This window comes from Odocoileus virginianus, chromosome 3, assembly GCF_023699985.2.
Source record: "Odocoileus virginianus isolate 20LAN1187 ecotype Illinois chromosome 3, Ovbor_1.2, whole genome shotgun sequence".
In the NCBI taxonomy this organism is placed as follows: Eukaryota; Metazoa; Chordata; class Mammalia; order Artiodactyla; family Cervidae; genus Odocoileus; species Odocoileus virginianus.
The window spans coordinates 89,333,543-89,349,846 of record NC_069676.1 but is presented as its reverse complement, the minus strand read 5'-3'; the positions used below and the strand labels follow the sequence as shown (position 1 = coordinate 89,349,846).

Here is a 16,304-nt window from a genome sequence, read left to right as displayed (position 1 = left end):
TCCATATTGGTCACTATCTCCTTAGAAAATGATCGCTCACAAAACACTATGCTCCAAAATTATCTGCAGATGTGTTGTCAGGGCACATTTACCTCATGCAGCCAAATTTCCAAACTAATTTTCATTAGTGAAAAGGTGAAAGTGAAGTCGCTCAGTTGTGCCCGACTCTTTGTGACCCCATGGACTGCAGCCTACCAGGCTCCTCCATCCGTGGGATTTTCCAGGCAAGAGTACTGGAGTGGGTTGCCATTTCCTTCTCCAAATTTTTTTTTTCATTAATTTTCATTAGTTCTTAAGGGTAATGCAACTCTTGAGAAACAAACAAAAAAAGTGTTTGAAGTAATATAATTTTTGTAATTTTTTTTTTTTTTCTGAAAAATCAACCAACCAGAAACGTAGGGGCCAATTACCTTGGCTTTTTTGAGCAGGTCGACTATGTCGAGGTTCATGGACGCCAGCTCCCGGCTCGGCATGCTCTGCAGCTGGGTGATGATGAAGAGCTCACATATGTGCTGCAGTCTGGACACCTGGTACATCTCCGCGCAGATCAGGAGGCACATGGCCTGGAAAATGCCGGCTGAGGCCAGGGAGGGAGAGAGAGAGTGGGCAGTGACACCGCCTCCTTTCTGACCCAGAAAGGGTCAGAACAGAACAGCAGCAAAAGCGAGAAAGTGCTGACAGTAGCATCCAGTGTCGGAGAGGATGCCTAGAAAAAGCCTTGAAGGGCGAGTCAGCAATCCAAAGGATGACTCCATTTTAAAGGAAATTCTTTCAAGCCTTCACACCCAGAAGTGACTCTGTTGTTGTTGTTGTTGATTTTAATTCTCCAGAGAAAGAGATTCTACCGCTGCCCTTAATAATCAACTCCAGGGCTACGGGGTAACTCTGTCTGTTAGCTATACTAAATCCTTGCAATCTTTCTTCTGGCTTAAGTCCCCAGGTTTGTTTGGTTTTTATTGTGGTAAAATAAACATAACAAAAAGTTTTAAGTGTAAACAGAACGTTAAATTTTAAGTACAAAGTTTAGTGGCATGAAGTATATTCACACTGGTGAGTAACCACCGCCACTCCCTTCTCCAAAACTTCTTTCTTCCTCAACTGATACTCCGTACCCATTAAGCACTAAAATTTCCCCCTGGCCTAAACCCCTGGCAGTCACCCAGGTTTTTTTATTAGTTGTTTTTTTTTTAAAAAACGCTTCTCTATAAGTCGAATGATATTTTTCATGTAATTCTTTCTTGTCCTTCTTTAAATGTAGCAAGGAACCAAGAATAGTATGTATGATAAATATTTATCAAAATAAATAATTATTTTTCTTTCTGCAGTTTCCCAGTGCAAATATTCCAGTATCCAGGTTAACTTTCTGTTTATTCATTTTGACTCATTTGTCCCCCACATTTCACCTTTTACCATTTTTAAAGTATTTTGTCTCAGTTATTGCTGCTTTTCTGAACATTTTTTTTATTAGCAAGATAAAATTTAAAATCCAAAGCTTCAATTACTCTAGTGAGAGGGTGACTGAGAAAACAAATTTTCTTATTAGTCCAAATCCAGTCAAATATTTAATATACAATTTTTCCAATACCAAAATAATAAAATACCCAGTAACAGACATTCTGATGAGAATCAATGCTTTCCTTTTTACTAAACAGCAATGATAAGCTAGTCTCTAACACTAATAGTAATAACTGTAACTGGCTCTAAAACATTCTATAGACAGCTGCAAGACCAGAACTGATTCAAATAAAAAAAGAATTTTCTGTCCTGAAATTTCTAAAACTTTTCACTAGAGGGCTCATGACTTATTTAAAACTTAGGACATTTCAATAATAAAACATTTCTGAACGTAAAATTAAAGCAGTAAGCCTGAAGAGAGGTGTGGTCTGAAAGGTGTATCTTCTTTTTATATTGGCAAGGGTGCCTGGCCCGGTCCTTGTAACCAAGGTCTCAGGCTCCTGGACTACACGCCGGGGCTTATTCTGGTTGAATCTGCAGTGGGAGCCACCTGGTGGTCAAAGGATAAAAACTAGTTAAAAGGGGCTCCTATGCCTGCATCCCAAGGCTCCGGGGCTGTGGCAAGGATTCTGCAGTTTCTCCAAAGTGTCTCCAGGTCCAGGGAACCTGCAAGATCTGGTCCACTCTGCAGCTGCCACAGACAGTTCTCAGTCACCAGTAGGTGAAGAGGGAAATAAATCCTACAGTACACTGGGTATTCTAAACCACTGAAAAAAAGTTTGTGGATAAGTCAGCATTAGGAGAGAGTATGGTTCTAGAAGTCAGAAAAAAGTCAGACTTTTTAGTATTAAAAGTTGGAAAAAGGCCATCCTCTGGGCTAGAGTGATAACCACAGGAATCTCAGAATATTGAAATTTCTTAAAAGTGCCTCAATTGGAAGTCAGAGCCATAAAAAGCGGCCGCCCAACCCTATTTTCCTCATGAAAGGACAGTGTTCTAGGGAGTTCTCCGCCCTGACCTGCGGCAGTGGAGTGGCCTGAGTACTATGAGACACCTCCACTTCAGGAGGCTTGCAGTGATCAGCGCGCTGCTGGTGCTGCAGAGACACGGGAACTTATCCCTGGGCCTGAGGGCCCACAAGAGGCACCCAATCAGCACTCTTCCACTTGAACAGACTATAAAAACTCTCTGTTGTCCCAACATCACCTCCACCTACTTGGCACATTCCACGATGTCAGCTCCCACCAACCTTAAATGAAAAGAGGTTTCATAGAAAGCAATGTCTCAAAATGGATTATCAGGAAAGAAAGAATTATGAGATTCTATTTAACATGTTTTTGTTGTTTAGTTCTTGCGTCCAACTCTTTTGCAACCCCATGGAGTGTAGCCCACTGCCTCCTCCCACCCGCGCCTGCCCCCAGCTCCTCTGTCCATGGGATTCTCCAGGCAAGAATACTAGAGTGGGTTGCCAATTTCTTTCTCCAGGCAATCTTCCCAACCCAGGGATGGAACCCACGTCTCCTGAATTGTCAGGAAGACTATTTACCACTGGGCCACGAGGGAAGCTCAACACTGATGCTGGGAAAGACTGAAGGCAAAAGGAGAAAAGGGCGGTAGAGGATGAGTTGGTTAGATAGTATCACTGACTCAGTGGACATGAATCTGAGCAAAGGCTGGGAGATAGTGGAGGACAGAGGAGCCTGGCGTGCTACAGTCCACGAAGTCGCAAAGAGTTGGACATGACTTGGTGAATGAACATCATCATCATCTAACATGTACAATGGCTCACCTGGGCAACAGGAGTCTGTGTACAGATATTCCAAGAATGACAAGAAAGTCTCTTTGGAAACACCATAAACTGGAATCAGAACACTCTTCGCTTCCATGTAATTCCCGTTAAACATGGCTGCCATCACTTCACACCGGGCCACCAGGATGGCCCTGTGGGCCGGCACCGTGGTACCTGTGAGGTCCAACAGGGAGACAAGGCCAAGGAGATAAGCCTGCCGAGTTACTCTTCTAGCAATTTTCCTCCTAATCAGAATGGTACTGCGCTAGCTAGGCACAGCCAAGCTGACATTCAGAAACCAGATCTGGGGGTGATAACCAGCATTAAAATTCAGCGAGTTTTAGTTTTTTAAATAAATTGAAAAATTCAGAGAGTTGAAAAGTTGACTTTGAAACCAACAATTTGCAAGTCAGGCAATTATTTGTTACTTAGTTTTTATTTCCTGAAGCTAGAAACACTGAAATGAAATATTTTGCTACATGTTTTTATAAGGAAACATCCATTCCTCTACAATTGGCTTGAAATACCACTACCCACCCCTGCCCATGTGCCCTCCCAAGGAAACACAGCCATTACTCACAGTATAGTCTTGGCCAGGCTTCCGTGTGTCAGAAACAGGAAAATAATTCATGCTTAGCCTCAGCTGTTCATAGATCACAGCAAGAATGGCAAGGGAAATTCTTGTGGGGCCAAAGGCAACATTTCAGACTTCATGGAAAATTCAGAGGACGATGGATGACCTAGGCCCCTGCTTCCTCCCTGTCACAGTACCTCCACAGGGAACCTCCCCTTTCCAGATGAATAATACCTGCTTGTGGGAGGGCCAGGGCTGCTTTAAATTTTAAAGGCCCCTCAGCCTATATCTTCCCTGGTGGCTCAGACGGTAAAGCGTCTGCCTGCAAGGCGGGAGACCTGGGTTCGAGGGAGGAAGATCTGGCAACCCACTCCGGTACTCTTGCTAGAAAATCCCATGGATGGAGGCTACAGTCCATGGGGTCACAAAGAGTCGGACACAACTGAGCAACTTCACTTTCATTTTTCAGCCTATATCCCTCACTGAAGCACATGAAACTGATCAGACTCTCCAGTGGAACTTGCTAAGCCTGCCAACTACCACACCAAGGGACCACAGCTGTGGCAGATGGGACTCAGGTAGCCTGGGGCTCGCCATTCCCACCTTCTACAGCCAGCCTTCAGCTCAGTCTAGATCAGATTAACAGATCACCAGCAAGCATCTGCCACGGGACAGCCACCACGTTTGGCATTGAACGTACAAAGATGAGAAACATGGAGCCACCTCGCTTTGGAGATGCCAAACTTTTATTAATTTTTTGTTGTTTGCTTAAATTAATTTATTTATTTTAACTGGAGGCTGGTTACTTTACAGTATTGTGGTGGTTTTTGCCATGCATTGACATGAATCAGCCATGGGTGTACATGTGTCCCCCATCCCGAACCCCCCTCCCACCTCCCTCCCCATCCCATCCCTCTGGGTTGTCCCAGAGCACTGGCTTTGAGTACCCTGTCTCATGCATCGAACTTGGACTGGTGATCTATTTCACATATGACAATATACACGTTTCAATGGTATTCTCTCAAATCATTCCACCCTTGCCTTCTCCCACAGAGTCCAAAAATCTGTTCTTTACATCTGTGTGGAGACACCAAACCTCTCCCCTTCCAGAAAGTAACTCTATGAGCCAGACCACTCGGCCCTGCCCACAAGTCTGCATCCGGCAGCCCCCAAATCTCATACTTCTCACGGGCATATATTCTTCTCCAAAATATTTACAATTACTGGGTTCTTCGTGCTCTTTAATACCCAAGCACAACATCTTCTGACTCAGAAAAAAAAGAGGAAAAAAGTTCCACATAAGCCTAGTGACTTTCTCTGAAGCCAATAACCCCTTCAGGATCCACGCGCAACGTACGACAGCCTCAGTTCTGCACTCACTGCCTGACATTGTCACCCGCACAGACCCACCTCCTGTGAGCGCAGGGAGAAGTCTCAGGAGTTCTCCTGCCAGGTCCTCACACCTACCAGCAGGCAGCCTCCCTTCCTGACCCCCTCTCTGCCTTTCGGTCACCTGCCCTCAATGTTACAGTGTCCATCGGTGGAGGGTGACCAGTTTCCACAACGAAAGTGTGCTGGATATATTTGTACACAGCAATTAACAAAGAATTCAAACAAGCAATGCGATTTGACTTTCAACTTGAAGATTCTAAAACCTTAAATAAGGAACCATGAAAAAAAAAAATAGGAGTATGGCTTAAACAAACTACAATTTGGGTTAAGCAGAGGAATTTAAGATTGGAAAAAAAAATACCTAGTAGATAGTAGTAGATGGGAAAGAAACTTGATGGGTAACCTTGAAACTTGAACAGAAATTTCCTGTTGATACTGTGATTACAATGGAATTACAAAACCAAGAACAGAACATTCAGTGCCTTCAAGCATTTTTAAGGCTTACTTCAAGCTTGGAATTGAGTTTGAAAAACCATTACACCTCCAATCAAGAAAATACCCATTTCTGTTTCTCACCCTTTCAAACTACTGTCCTGGTGTTATAAATTGTTCTACTATGAGACTGTAACACAATACCTCAGTCCAGCCACATTTTTAAGCACTGTATATGTGTATATATATATACACACACACATATATATAAGCAAAGTATAAAATATGCTAAGTGAAAACAACGCAGTGATTATTTACACAACAGCAAGAGGATAGAGCTGAAGAGTCACAGGGGAAAAAGACATCAGTTTTCTAGTTAACAGATGAATATGTCTTTTGAAAACATCAAGACCTAAAGTAACTTTCCTTTGTAGTATTAAATTGTTACTGTTTTTTTTTTTTAAAGAAAAGAGTTTTAAGAGTGAAACAATATTTGAAAGTCCAGTTTCCAGTAACTTTGCACAGATTATCAAGGATCCTTGTTTTCATTACATACTAAAATACTACATTTTTCATATGTTCTTCACACTACTTGCCAAGTTTTGAAAATGAAATTTTTAGAATCATTCTTTTGTTTTATTCTGAAAACAGGAAACCTGTCTAGCTCAAGAGAGGTTCAGAATATGTACTAAGAAAACAAGACAGAATGTAGCTTATTTTGCATAAGGCATAGATTCAAATGTCAAAAAAAGACATATCTATATCAGATCCAAAAGTTTACCACTACTAGTTTTATTTAATGGATAAAGATACAAACTTATATACACATTGTATACATTTACATATTTGTATAAGTGTACATTTGATGACTATTTCAATCATAGTTTTTTATCTTGTGTCAACTCCAGTCAGTGATATCTGAACATTTTTTAAAAAGGATCTGCTGCAGCCCTGGATTCAGCACAGAAAAACGCAGTGTGGTTTGCCCATCAGGCCTCTAAATATACCTTTCTACTGCACCATCATCTCCATCCTCATGACCACTCACCCCTCTCCCAGGTAGAAACTAGTATCCCCATTTTGCAGGTGAGGAAACAGAGGATCCGAAAAAGCAAAGTAACACAGCCAAACCTATTAAATAATAAAAATGCTTCCAAGCAAAACCCTGACCTGGTCTGTCACTACCGTCTCATCAAGCTCAACACTAGAAAGGACCTTTTAGAATCGACCTGATTCACGGTCTTCACTCTGCAAATGAGAAGACTCTGGGCAGACATATGGAGGACCAGCCCAAGGATACACACTGGCTGGGAAGCAAAGCCAAGGCTGCTCCCCCAGAGCAGCGGCCGTGGCTCTGGAAGCTGCCCCCTCCCACACTCCTCAGAGCTAGGCGGCCTTCCCACCAGCGGGTGTCAGAGGTGCTGCTGGGCCCTGCTTTCACCCATTCCTGCTCCTCTCCTTGGAGGCCTTGGGTGTTGAGCTGAGGAGGCTACAAAGGGCATTAGAGCAGCTGCCACGCGGTATCCGCACAGGCATCACAGGGGGCTCCTGCGGGTCCAGCCGCGGCCACGGTGGGGGTGCGAGCAGGTGCCTGCAAACGGCAGGTAGGTGGGAGCGCCGAAGAAAGCAGGAGCCTGTGAGAGGGCTCTCTGTATCCCTGCTCTCTTTGTCCTCTCAATGTAACATATATTTTCATGCATTGCATATTCCCCACGAAACTCTTTTCAACAGGTTACACTAAAATAACAGTGTACACTATTATTTAATATTTAAAAATATTTTTAAAATAATATTGCAAAATAATATACAATATTATTAAAGTAATATTACAAAGTAATAGTGTAAAATAATTGGTGTCAGTGCCTCCTCTGCAAATGATAAGGAAATTTGGTCAACTGTTAGCCTTCTTTTCTCTGAATTTCATTTTACATAATTTCAAGGTCACTGACTGTCCCATTCTCAGTAGCCCACACTCAGTCTGCAGCTACTAATAGCCACTTACCCAAAGGCACCTTGGAAAGTTACCAATTCATTGTTTGTCTTGGCAAGTGACCAGAGTAAAAAGCAAAACAAATCTTTCTGGTGAACATTTTTAAAAAGTAAGGTACTATTAGCTGCCATACATTTCTACCATAAAATTAAATTAAATCTTCCTTTTAGTAACAGCCCACCTGAAGGTGTACTTAATTCATTTGAAACAACTCCTTCCAGCTTTCTTGCCTAATTAAAGGTATTTCACAATTCACTTTTAAGACTATGCTTTCAATCTACTAAAGTGACAAAGTATCCAAGCGAATAACAATAATGGGCATTAAAAGAGCTCATCTTTATTAAAATTAGGTAGCACTACTTTCCAACAGAGCTAAAAAGCGGCAATAGCTCGGAGTGTCATTAAGAAGTAAATGTAGTGATAACTACAGACGCCTGATGTAAGCCAGGCATGACCCTCGGCACGAGTAGTTCCTTTTGCTCAATTAAAAAGGAAAAGAGCTGCAAACATAAACTAGATGTAATGTTAAATGTTGAGGGGGCTAGTTTCAGATGATTCAAAAACTACAATCTTAAAGAAATACACAAACAAAATACACAAGTTTGTTGGGCGATTTGTAAAACATCCCTCTATCCCCTGCTAGTCACTTAAGGTTAAAGAAGCACTGGGTAACAATAACACCAAACTAAGGAAAATATAAATTTTCTTATTTTAATAAAATATTTCATTTCCCTAGAAAATGATATTTTCTAGAAATTGTAGAAACTCAAGTACTATTAATCTACATCCTACAATAGAGTATAGTCATTCCTTCACCCAAAATACTCGAAGCTGAAATAGAAAGTTAAAACAAGAAATTAACATGAATGATGAACTTTGTAAAATCTGAACTATACCTTGTATTTCGAAGACAACATCAGCAAGCATTGGTTTATTAAGGAAAAACTTGAGGGAAGTGTTATAAAACCACAGAGGTTTTCTGGCTTGATAGGTTTTGCAGTTCCTTAGGCAATTAAACTATAAGGAGAAATAAAAACACGAGAGGAAAAATTATACAATATGTTTTGATCATTTGCCTAGAGAACTCGGAAATCTCTGCTGTCTGAAGGAGCAGTGGATTACCTGCCCTATGGCATCTCCGGTCACAGCTTTCGTGGAAACCTACCCTAGAGAACTGCATCTGCTACCTGTCAATGAGCAACACTGCATTACGCAGCGCTCACAGCAGTGAAGAACCGGCTAAGTGAAAACTCTACGACTGAGACGCTGTGGGTCCTGAATCCCCCGCACCGTTGTTACCTGGGAGACAACAGTGGTGCGACCTCATGCGAACGCCTAGTAAAACATGTTGGCATACGCAACCTGCTTGTCTATGCACGAGTTAAGAAAACATATACACAAAATTTAATTTGCAATTAAGAAAACACACATATTTTTCACCTGTCACATCAAGTTCTATTGCTCACTAGATGCAACGTTAATACACCTGGGAGTGAGGGACTAATGCATCTTGATCTACAACCTTATAATCCTAAATAGCTCTCCTGCCCACAGTCGTGATGGCTGGAATCTATCAAAGACTGCCTGCATCTCTCATCTGGAGCTCTAGAAACCCTGTTCCATGACCACACCAATCTGTCCTCTCCGAACTCCTAGCTGGAGCCTCCAGTTAACAGTGAAGAAGGCTGGGGGTCTCCAGCCTTTCTCTGCTCCCCACTCAGGATCTGGTGCTCTGTGCACCCCTTCTGTGATCCTTCAGACAACCCTTTCTGAAGGAAAGAACCCCAGGAAAAAAGGGCCAGCCCCTCTCCCTTCCTCCATCACCCAGTTCCCTGGCTGACTCTCAGAACCTCTGGCCAGGTCAGAACTCCTGACCCTCTGCTCAGCCAGACAGGAAATTCAGAAAGCTTTATCTCCAAGAAATAACCAGGCGTACAACGTTAGCAATAAGAATAAAAGACACCTACTCCCCACTCTGAGTTAATCTACTAGGGTGGGAAGTTAAAAGGTTTGGAGAGAAGGGAAAAAAACTTATCCTTCCTCTCAAAGAACAACACACACTCCAGGATAATATCCATGAGCAAAACAGATGATCAAAATAGGATTATACAAACCCTGCTCCTATAATCTAAGTTCTTACACACAGTATACTTTCATACACATTGAAGGAGCTAGGGATGAGGACTTGGGGGACATAAAGGAGACGGCCAGTCAAAAATCATCGTCAGAACCTGAGGGCTTCAGAAATCAGTCTAGAGATAAACTAGGCATAGATGGAAGTTCTTCGTGGCCGAATGGTTAGGATTCGGTAAATCCTATAAACTACGCCTGATAAACTGATTAAACGATGCCTAGTTTATCCCTCACTTTAGAGAAAGCCCTGAGAAGACTTACTCAAAGCCACAGGTAATTTGTGGCAGACACAATTTAAATGGCTATTTCCTGAATCCCATTACTCAAAGAAGAGAGACCCCCCAGGAAAGCATAGAACTCTTGTGTCCTCCCATGCAAAGGAAGAGTTCAGTTCAATCCCATAGAATAATACAGGCCCCAGCTTTCCCTTCCCCAAGAAAAAGTTGCTTTATTCTTGCCACTCAAAGGAATGACTGTTCAGAATCCAATCCAAGGAAAAGCTCAGGTTTAGAACAACAGGCAATACTTCTGTCCTAACCATTTAGGTAAAGGTTATGAATCTGTACACCATAAATACATGTAGATGTATTTTAGGTATCAATAGATAAAATTATAGATCTGTATAACAGATTTCCTTGTCATCTATGCCTTGATTTTTTTTTCCCCGCTTTGGGCCATACCACATGGCTTACAGGATCTTAATTCCCTGACCAGGAATTGAACTCAGGCCACAGCAATGAAAGGCCAGAATTCTAACTATTAGGCCACCAAGCCAACTATGCCTTGAATTTGGGGGAAAAAAAAATGCGACGGCAGAAGTTCGGAGAGAATATGTGTATTTTCACTGGTCTCTGAGCAAGTTCATCTAGAGAACTTTTGAAAAGCAGAGTGCAAGTCTACAATGCACATTTCTACAAAAGCATTATTTAGCTAAATTAGACTGTAAGAGCTACCACCCTGCCATACACCTGCACAAGTGGCCAGCTTCTGTATACCTGCTTCAATGTGCTATTAAAACAAGAAAAGGATGGCCTTATCCCTTAATCCCATATTGTGTTTAAAAAGAATTAATTTTTTTATTTAAAGAATAGTTGGGAATCTTTATAAAAACTTAGTGCAGTTTTGAAACATTAACTTAAAATGTTAATAAACTTAGGTTATAGCATTGGCATTCATCTGTATAAAAAACTAAAGAAATAATCATTTTTCTTACATTTAACATAAACCTCTATTCTGCTAAGCAGTGCACACAACTTACCTTTTTATCTAAAGTAGTCGATTTGCTTATCACAGAATCTGAAATAAAGATTCTGGCTCAATTGTATAATGTAGTCATCTTGAAAGTGAACAAATTTACTCTTAAGGCTCTCATAGACTCTGCAAAATCTCAGTTACTAGAGTTTTCATGTGCAGTAGTTTATGACCATAATCTTTGAACCTAACATACGCATTTAACTCTATACTGGATGAGAAACAAATCCTCAGCTGTCCACCTAGTCAAGGAGATTTCTCCGAACTCTTAAAAAAGACACACACTGAAACTGCCATGCCCCTGAAAACTGTTTGGAATGAAACTGCGAGCAGTGAGAAAGCATTGTCTCCAATAAGTCTGACTATAACCAGGCAAATTCAACAGCCTTCATTCTTAACATAGACTGCACATTCCCAGTGTCCCAGGGGAATGTTTCAGGGAACAGAATTCACAAACCAACATTTTAAAGACATGACTCATACATATTTGAATTCTTACATGAATTAAAATCAGAGATAGCAAGAAATCATGTGTTTATATTTAAAACATTTAAACAGCAAAAAGTATACTTAAGGAAAAAAAATACATTATCAACTTTCCTCATGACTCCCTAGTATATTCACCTCAGTATAGCAGATAAAATTCAGAGAAAGTTAAAGTAACTTACAATAAACTAATTTACCTTTCCTGGTGTTTTTAAAATGCATTTAACTTTCTCAATTACATTTGAAACATCTCCAGAATCTTTCAATTTCTTCCTGATATCTTCTTCTAACTCTTCCCACTGGAAGGCACCTGTAAATAAATCAATACATATTGAATTTTTTGTTAAAGCAGGAAGAAAGATAAATATTTTACTGGGTATCAATGTTCCTTTTTTAAAATTTTCTTTTAATTTTTATTTATCAAACATATATTTCTGTAATTATACTAAAACATTTAAACAGCCTTCACATTAAAAAAAAAAATGTTTGCCTTCACCTAAGTTATTGCTCAAAAGCTAGAGTCTTCTTTCCGAACAGCTGCCACCCCTTTTATAACAGGCGATCAGCTAATGATAGCAGCAGCGGCTAGGATACGAGTTCCCATTACAAGAGGTCCAACACTCGACTTGTTTACTTGCTCTGAGTAAGAGGCGGACTTGGCCCCTTCTGAGGCCGGACTCAACGATGTCAATCATAAAGGGCAGTGACTACAGTCAGCACAGGAACAGAACGCATCCAGAAGGTTTCATGCACTGTCAGGGTCAGATGAGGATGTTCCACAGCCAGTGCTTACAGAGCCAACCGGAAGACGAGAGCTGGATAATATTCTGTAGAACTACACAACTGTGACATTAAAAAGAAAAAACAACACCCCATCCGGTCCCTCTCTCCCTTTTCACACCAACCCACTTTTAAGCCATCGCTTCCTAGGTTCACTTCACTCCTATCGGGCCCCTTACCTCTGTGTCTTACAAGTCTCCTATTCCAGGATCAGCAAAACGTCTCCCCTTCCCCCAAACACTTCTCTCCTTAGCCTACAGCAGTCTCCGACCCAGGCTTCCCACTCCCTGTTGGGCTTTTCTACATCAAGTGAATCTTCCTATCAACGCTGCTAAGTTTCCAAAGAACATTTCTATAGAGACTACCCCCATCCATCCCATCCCTTATGCTGCTAAGTCGCTTCAGTTGTGTCCGACTCTATGCAACCCTATAGACGGGAGCCCACCAGGCTCCCCCGGCCCTGGGGTTCTCCAGGCAAGAACACTGGAGTGGGTTGCCATTTCCTTCTCCAATGCATCAAAGTGAAAAGTGAAAGTGAAGTCGCTCAGTCGTGTCCAACTCTTAGCGACCCATGGACTGCAGCCTACCAGGCTCCTCCGTCCATGGGATTTTCCAGGCAAGAGTACTGGAGTGGGGTGCCATTGCCTTCTCCGTTATAGACAGTTCTAAATCCTAAAAATACAACTCAAAAAGATACAGAGTGGGTGGGCACAGCTGGGAGACCCAGGTTCCAGTTCTACCTTCACCATTAACGACTGGTATGAATTTAGCTGATTTATCCCTCTGGGTGACTTGAGATCCTTTTCTGTTTGCTCTCAATCTTTCTCTTCTGCTATTTCCCTTCAGGTAGCCAGAACTTTGTCAGGTGCCTTCATGAATACCGGGGAGTGGACAGGGCACAGAATGAACATTTACTGAACCAGTGAGATTAGGCAATTGCCGCCAGGCTGTACCAAGGAGATCCAAAGCTAATCTTTTAGAATCAGATTGGCAGTCCAGTTGTTCTCAGGCCTCGTTACAGCTAAGCCCTGTGGCACTTGGCATCCTTGCCTGTCTTCAACTTCTCCTTACCTACTCTTCATGACTACTACAGTGTATCCTAGGAGAGGGGTCGGGGAAGGACAGTCCTCATTTGAGGCATTTGCTATTCTGTGGGGTACATGCTCCCACCATGGCCAAGTTCAATACAACAACACAGAACACACCCTTGCTGCTGCTAAGTCGCTTCGTCGTGTCCGACTCTGTGCGACCCCATAGACGGCAGCCCACCAGGCTCTGCCGTCCCTGGGATTCTCCAGGCAAGAACACTGGAGTGGGTTGCCATTTCCTTCTCCAACGTATGAAAGTGAAAAGGGAAAGTGAAGTCGCTCAGTCATGTCCAACTCTTAGCGACCCCATGGACTGCAGCCTACCAGGCTCCTCTGTCCATGGGATTTTCCAGGCGAGAGTACTGGAGTGGGGTGCCACTGCCTTCTCTGGAACACACCCCTAGGAATAGGTAAATGCCACTGTCTCTCACATGTTGGCACTAGCTAGCTCCAGGGCACCCCTGCCTCTTTTTACCTTTCAGCACTCTTTCTCTGACTTCACTGTTAGCTCTTCTCCCTCCTCAAACTCCCCAAGGCGGACAGTCTGGAACAAGCCCATGCTTTTTGTTTTCCTCTTCCTCAACGAGTGATTTTTAACTTCAAGTCACGTACTCTTTTCACAATCTGATGAATTCTCTGGATCACTGCTCCAGAAAATTTCCCACACACGCATAGCCATTGAAGTCTACATAAAAGAGAAGGATCCCTTAGAAGCCAAGGGACCTCAGTTCAAGAAAATTCACTCTATGCCAGTGATTCTCACCTCTAGCTATGTATTACATTTACCTGGAAGATCTTTTATAAAATACCACTGGAGAAGGTCCTATCCCCAGGCGGAGATGGGGCCCAGACATCAATTTTAAAAGCCTCCAGGAAATTCTAGTGTGCATTGAGTACTGATGACTATTGCTCTTCCTTTAGATATTTCATCCACTATCAAAACCCAGGGTCAGCGGCATGCAGCAAACAGCACATGGAAGCAGTTTTGACCGATATTCACGTATGTTAAAGGAGAGCACAGGTATTGTTTCTTAAAAGTAAAGTTACATTAACTAAAGAACACCTACACGGTATCTCCCTTCAGAAGAATATCAGAAAGAAAACAAGCATCAGATCTAAGTGCATTAAGATTAGCAACAGGTAAATCCCTACAGGATATCAATCTGTTGGAGAACAGACACAGAAAGATCCAACAACTGAAAAGAAGAGTAAGCTTAAGTTATAAGGGCACTCTAATGACTGGGTTCTTTTCATAATTAGAAATGCTAATCAAATCATCTTTGACACTTAGGTCCTCATAAAGCAATAATCAGACTGAGATTTTTCTTTTCTTTCCTTGTGGTAATAATATTTAGTGTTAGGCGCTAAGCTACATCTGACTCTTTTGTGACCCCATGGAGTGTAGCCCCCCCGGCTCCTCTGACCATGGGGTGCTCCAGGCAAGAGTACTGGAGTGGGTAGCCATTCCCTTCTCCAGAGGATCTTTCCGATCCAGAGATCAAACCCAGGTCTTCCGCATTCAGGCAGATTCTTTACAGTCTGAGCAACCAGGGAAGCCCCAATAACATTTAACATGTGTTCCATTTTCTCAACATAGTCAGCAACACACTACTGCTAACAACAGGCATGGTACTGTATGTTTCAGCAGAGCTCTAGATGTCACCCTACGTAACTGACTGTGATCTTCTTTAACTTCTTAGGGCACTTATTTACTTAGTCTTAGAGAGCATGATCTACCCATGTGCATTCAACTGTTCTTTTATGCAGTGCAGAAAAGAGCATATCACAGAATAATTTCAAGAGCTGGAGAATACTATGCTCATTTCCACATATTCATTTATCCTGGCAGCATTTCAATAAGTGATGTGAAATTCTAAGGGCCATCTGTGGCAGGAAGAACTCAAAGTTAAATTCTTGATGCTCTTACAAAGATTTCAATTGCTATCCATCTGAGATCCTGTGACTCGGGAATCTGCCAGCATAAAGGCTGTACAGAGTATTGTAAGAATGTTACAATTGTATGCCATGTAAGGATTACTCCTCAAGACCAGGAAACCGCTGGCCTCACTTCAGATTATTCCTCTTTCAGTGGTAAAGAATCCGCCTGCCAATGAAGAAAACCCAAGAGACATGGGTTTGATCCCTGGGTAAGGAAGATCCCCTGGGGAAAGAAATGGCAGCCCACTCCAGTATTCTTGTCTGGAAAATCCCATGGACAGAGGAGCCTAGCGGGCTCCAGTTCATGGGGTCGCAAAGAGTCAGAAACCACTGAACATGCACACACAGTGTCAGTGGTGGTCATGAAGTACTCAGACATTATGCAATGTTAGCAGCTATCCAAGAGGAAATTAACATATGCACTTTTGCTGTGTCTGTTTGCTCAGAAATTTGAATACGAAAATGAACAGAGGCCTTCATTATAGGCGTAAAGTGTTAACCAGAGTATTAAAAGGCCCTTTCTAAATATGCGACTCAAATGTCCATGGCAGACATGATATCTACATTTCAAATTCCTAAAGGTTAAAAGAAAATTATAAAAAATTTTTTTTTAAATTTTAAAAAGAATGGAGACATTCTCTGTCATTTGGTTCATTTTTTTTTTAAAGGAGGAGACAGGTTTAATAGGGTTTTTCAGCCCGTGTTTGCTCAGGGCAAACATTCCAGAGCACGCCCTGTCATGGGTTCTGCCTCTGCCTCCTGGTCCAACTGACGTGAGCACAACCAGCTCCTGTCTTCCACGGTTCCCAACATGACCTGCAGCAAGGCCTGGGCTGCAAGGAGGAAACCAGTGCGAAACTGGGTCTTACGACTCGTGCTCTGTTCAAAAGTTGTTAGATGTTTGATAACAATAAGACAAACAAACAGAAAATAAAACACAAGCCCAGCCTCTCTAAGTTTCTAAGAAAAAATAAATCAGGTTTCAAATTTTAGTTT

General features: G+C 42.1%; 1 protein-coding gene across 1 annotated transcript in view; it reads right to left on the bottom strand.

The window, feature by feature from the left end:
• Positions 1-16,304, bottom strand: part of RHOBTB3 (Rho related BTB domain containing 3) — a 59,141-nt gene that overhangs the window by 13,815 nt on the left and 29,022 nt on the right. The window contains exons 7-10 of the mRNA XM_070465838.1: positions 11,700-11,812; positions 8,529-8,649; positions 3,245-3,418; positions 411-577 (exon numbers count right to left, since the gene is read on the bottom strand). Of these exons, the coding sequence (XP_070321939.1) occupies positions 411-577; positions 3,245-3,418; positions 8,529-8,649; positions 11,700-11,812 (575 nt within the window). The remainder of the gene's footprint in view (positions 1-410; positions 578-3,244; positions 3,419-8,528; positions 8,650-11,699; positions 11,813-16,304) is intronic.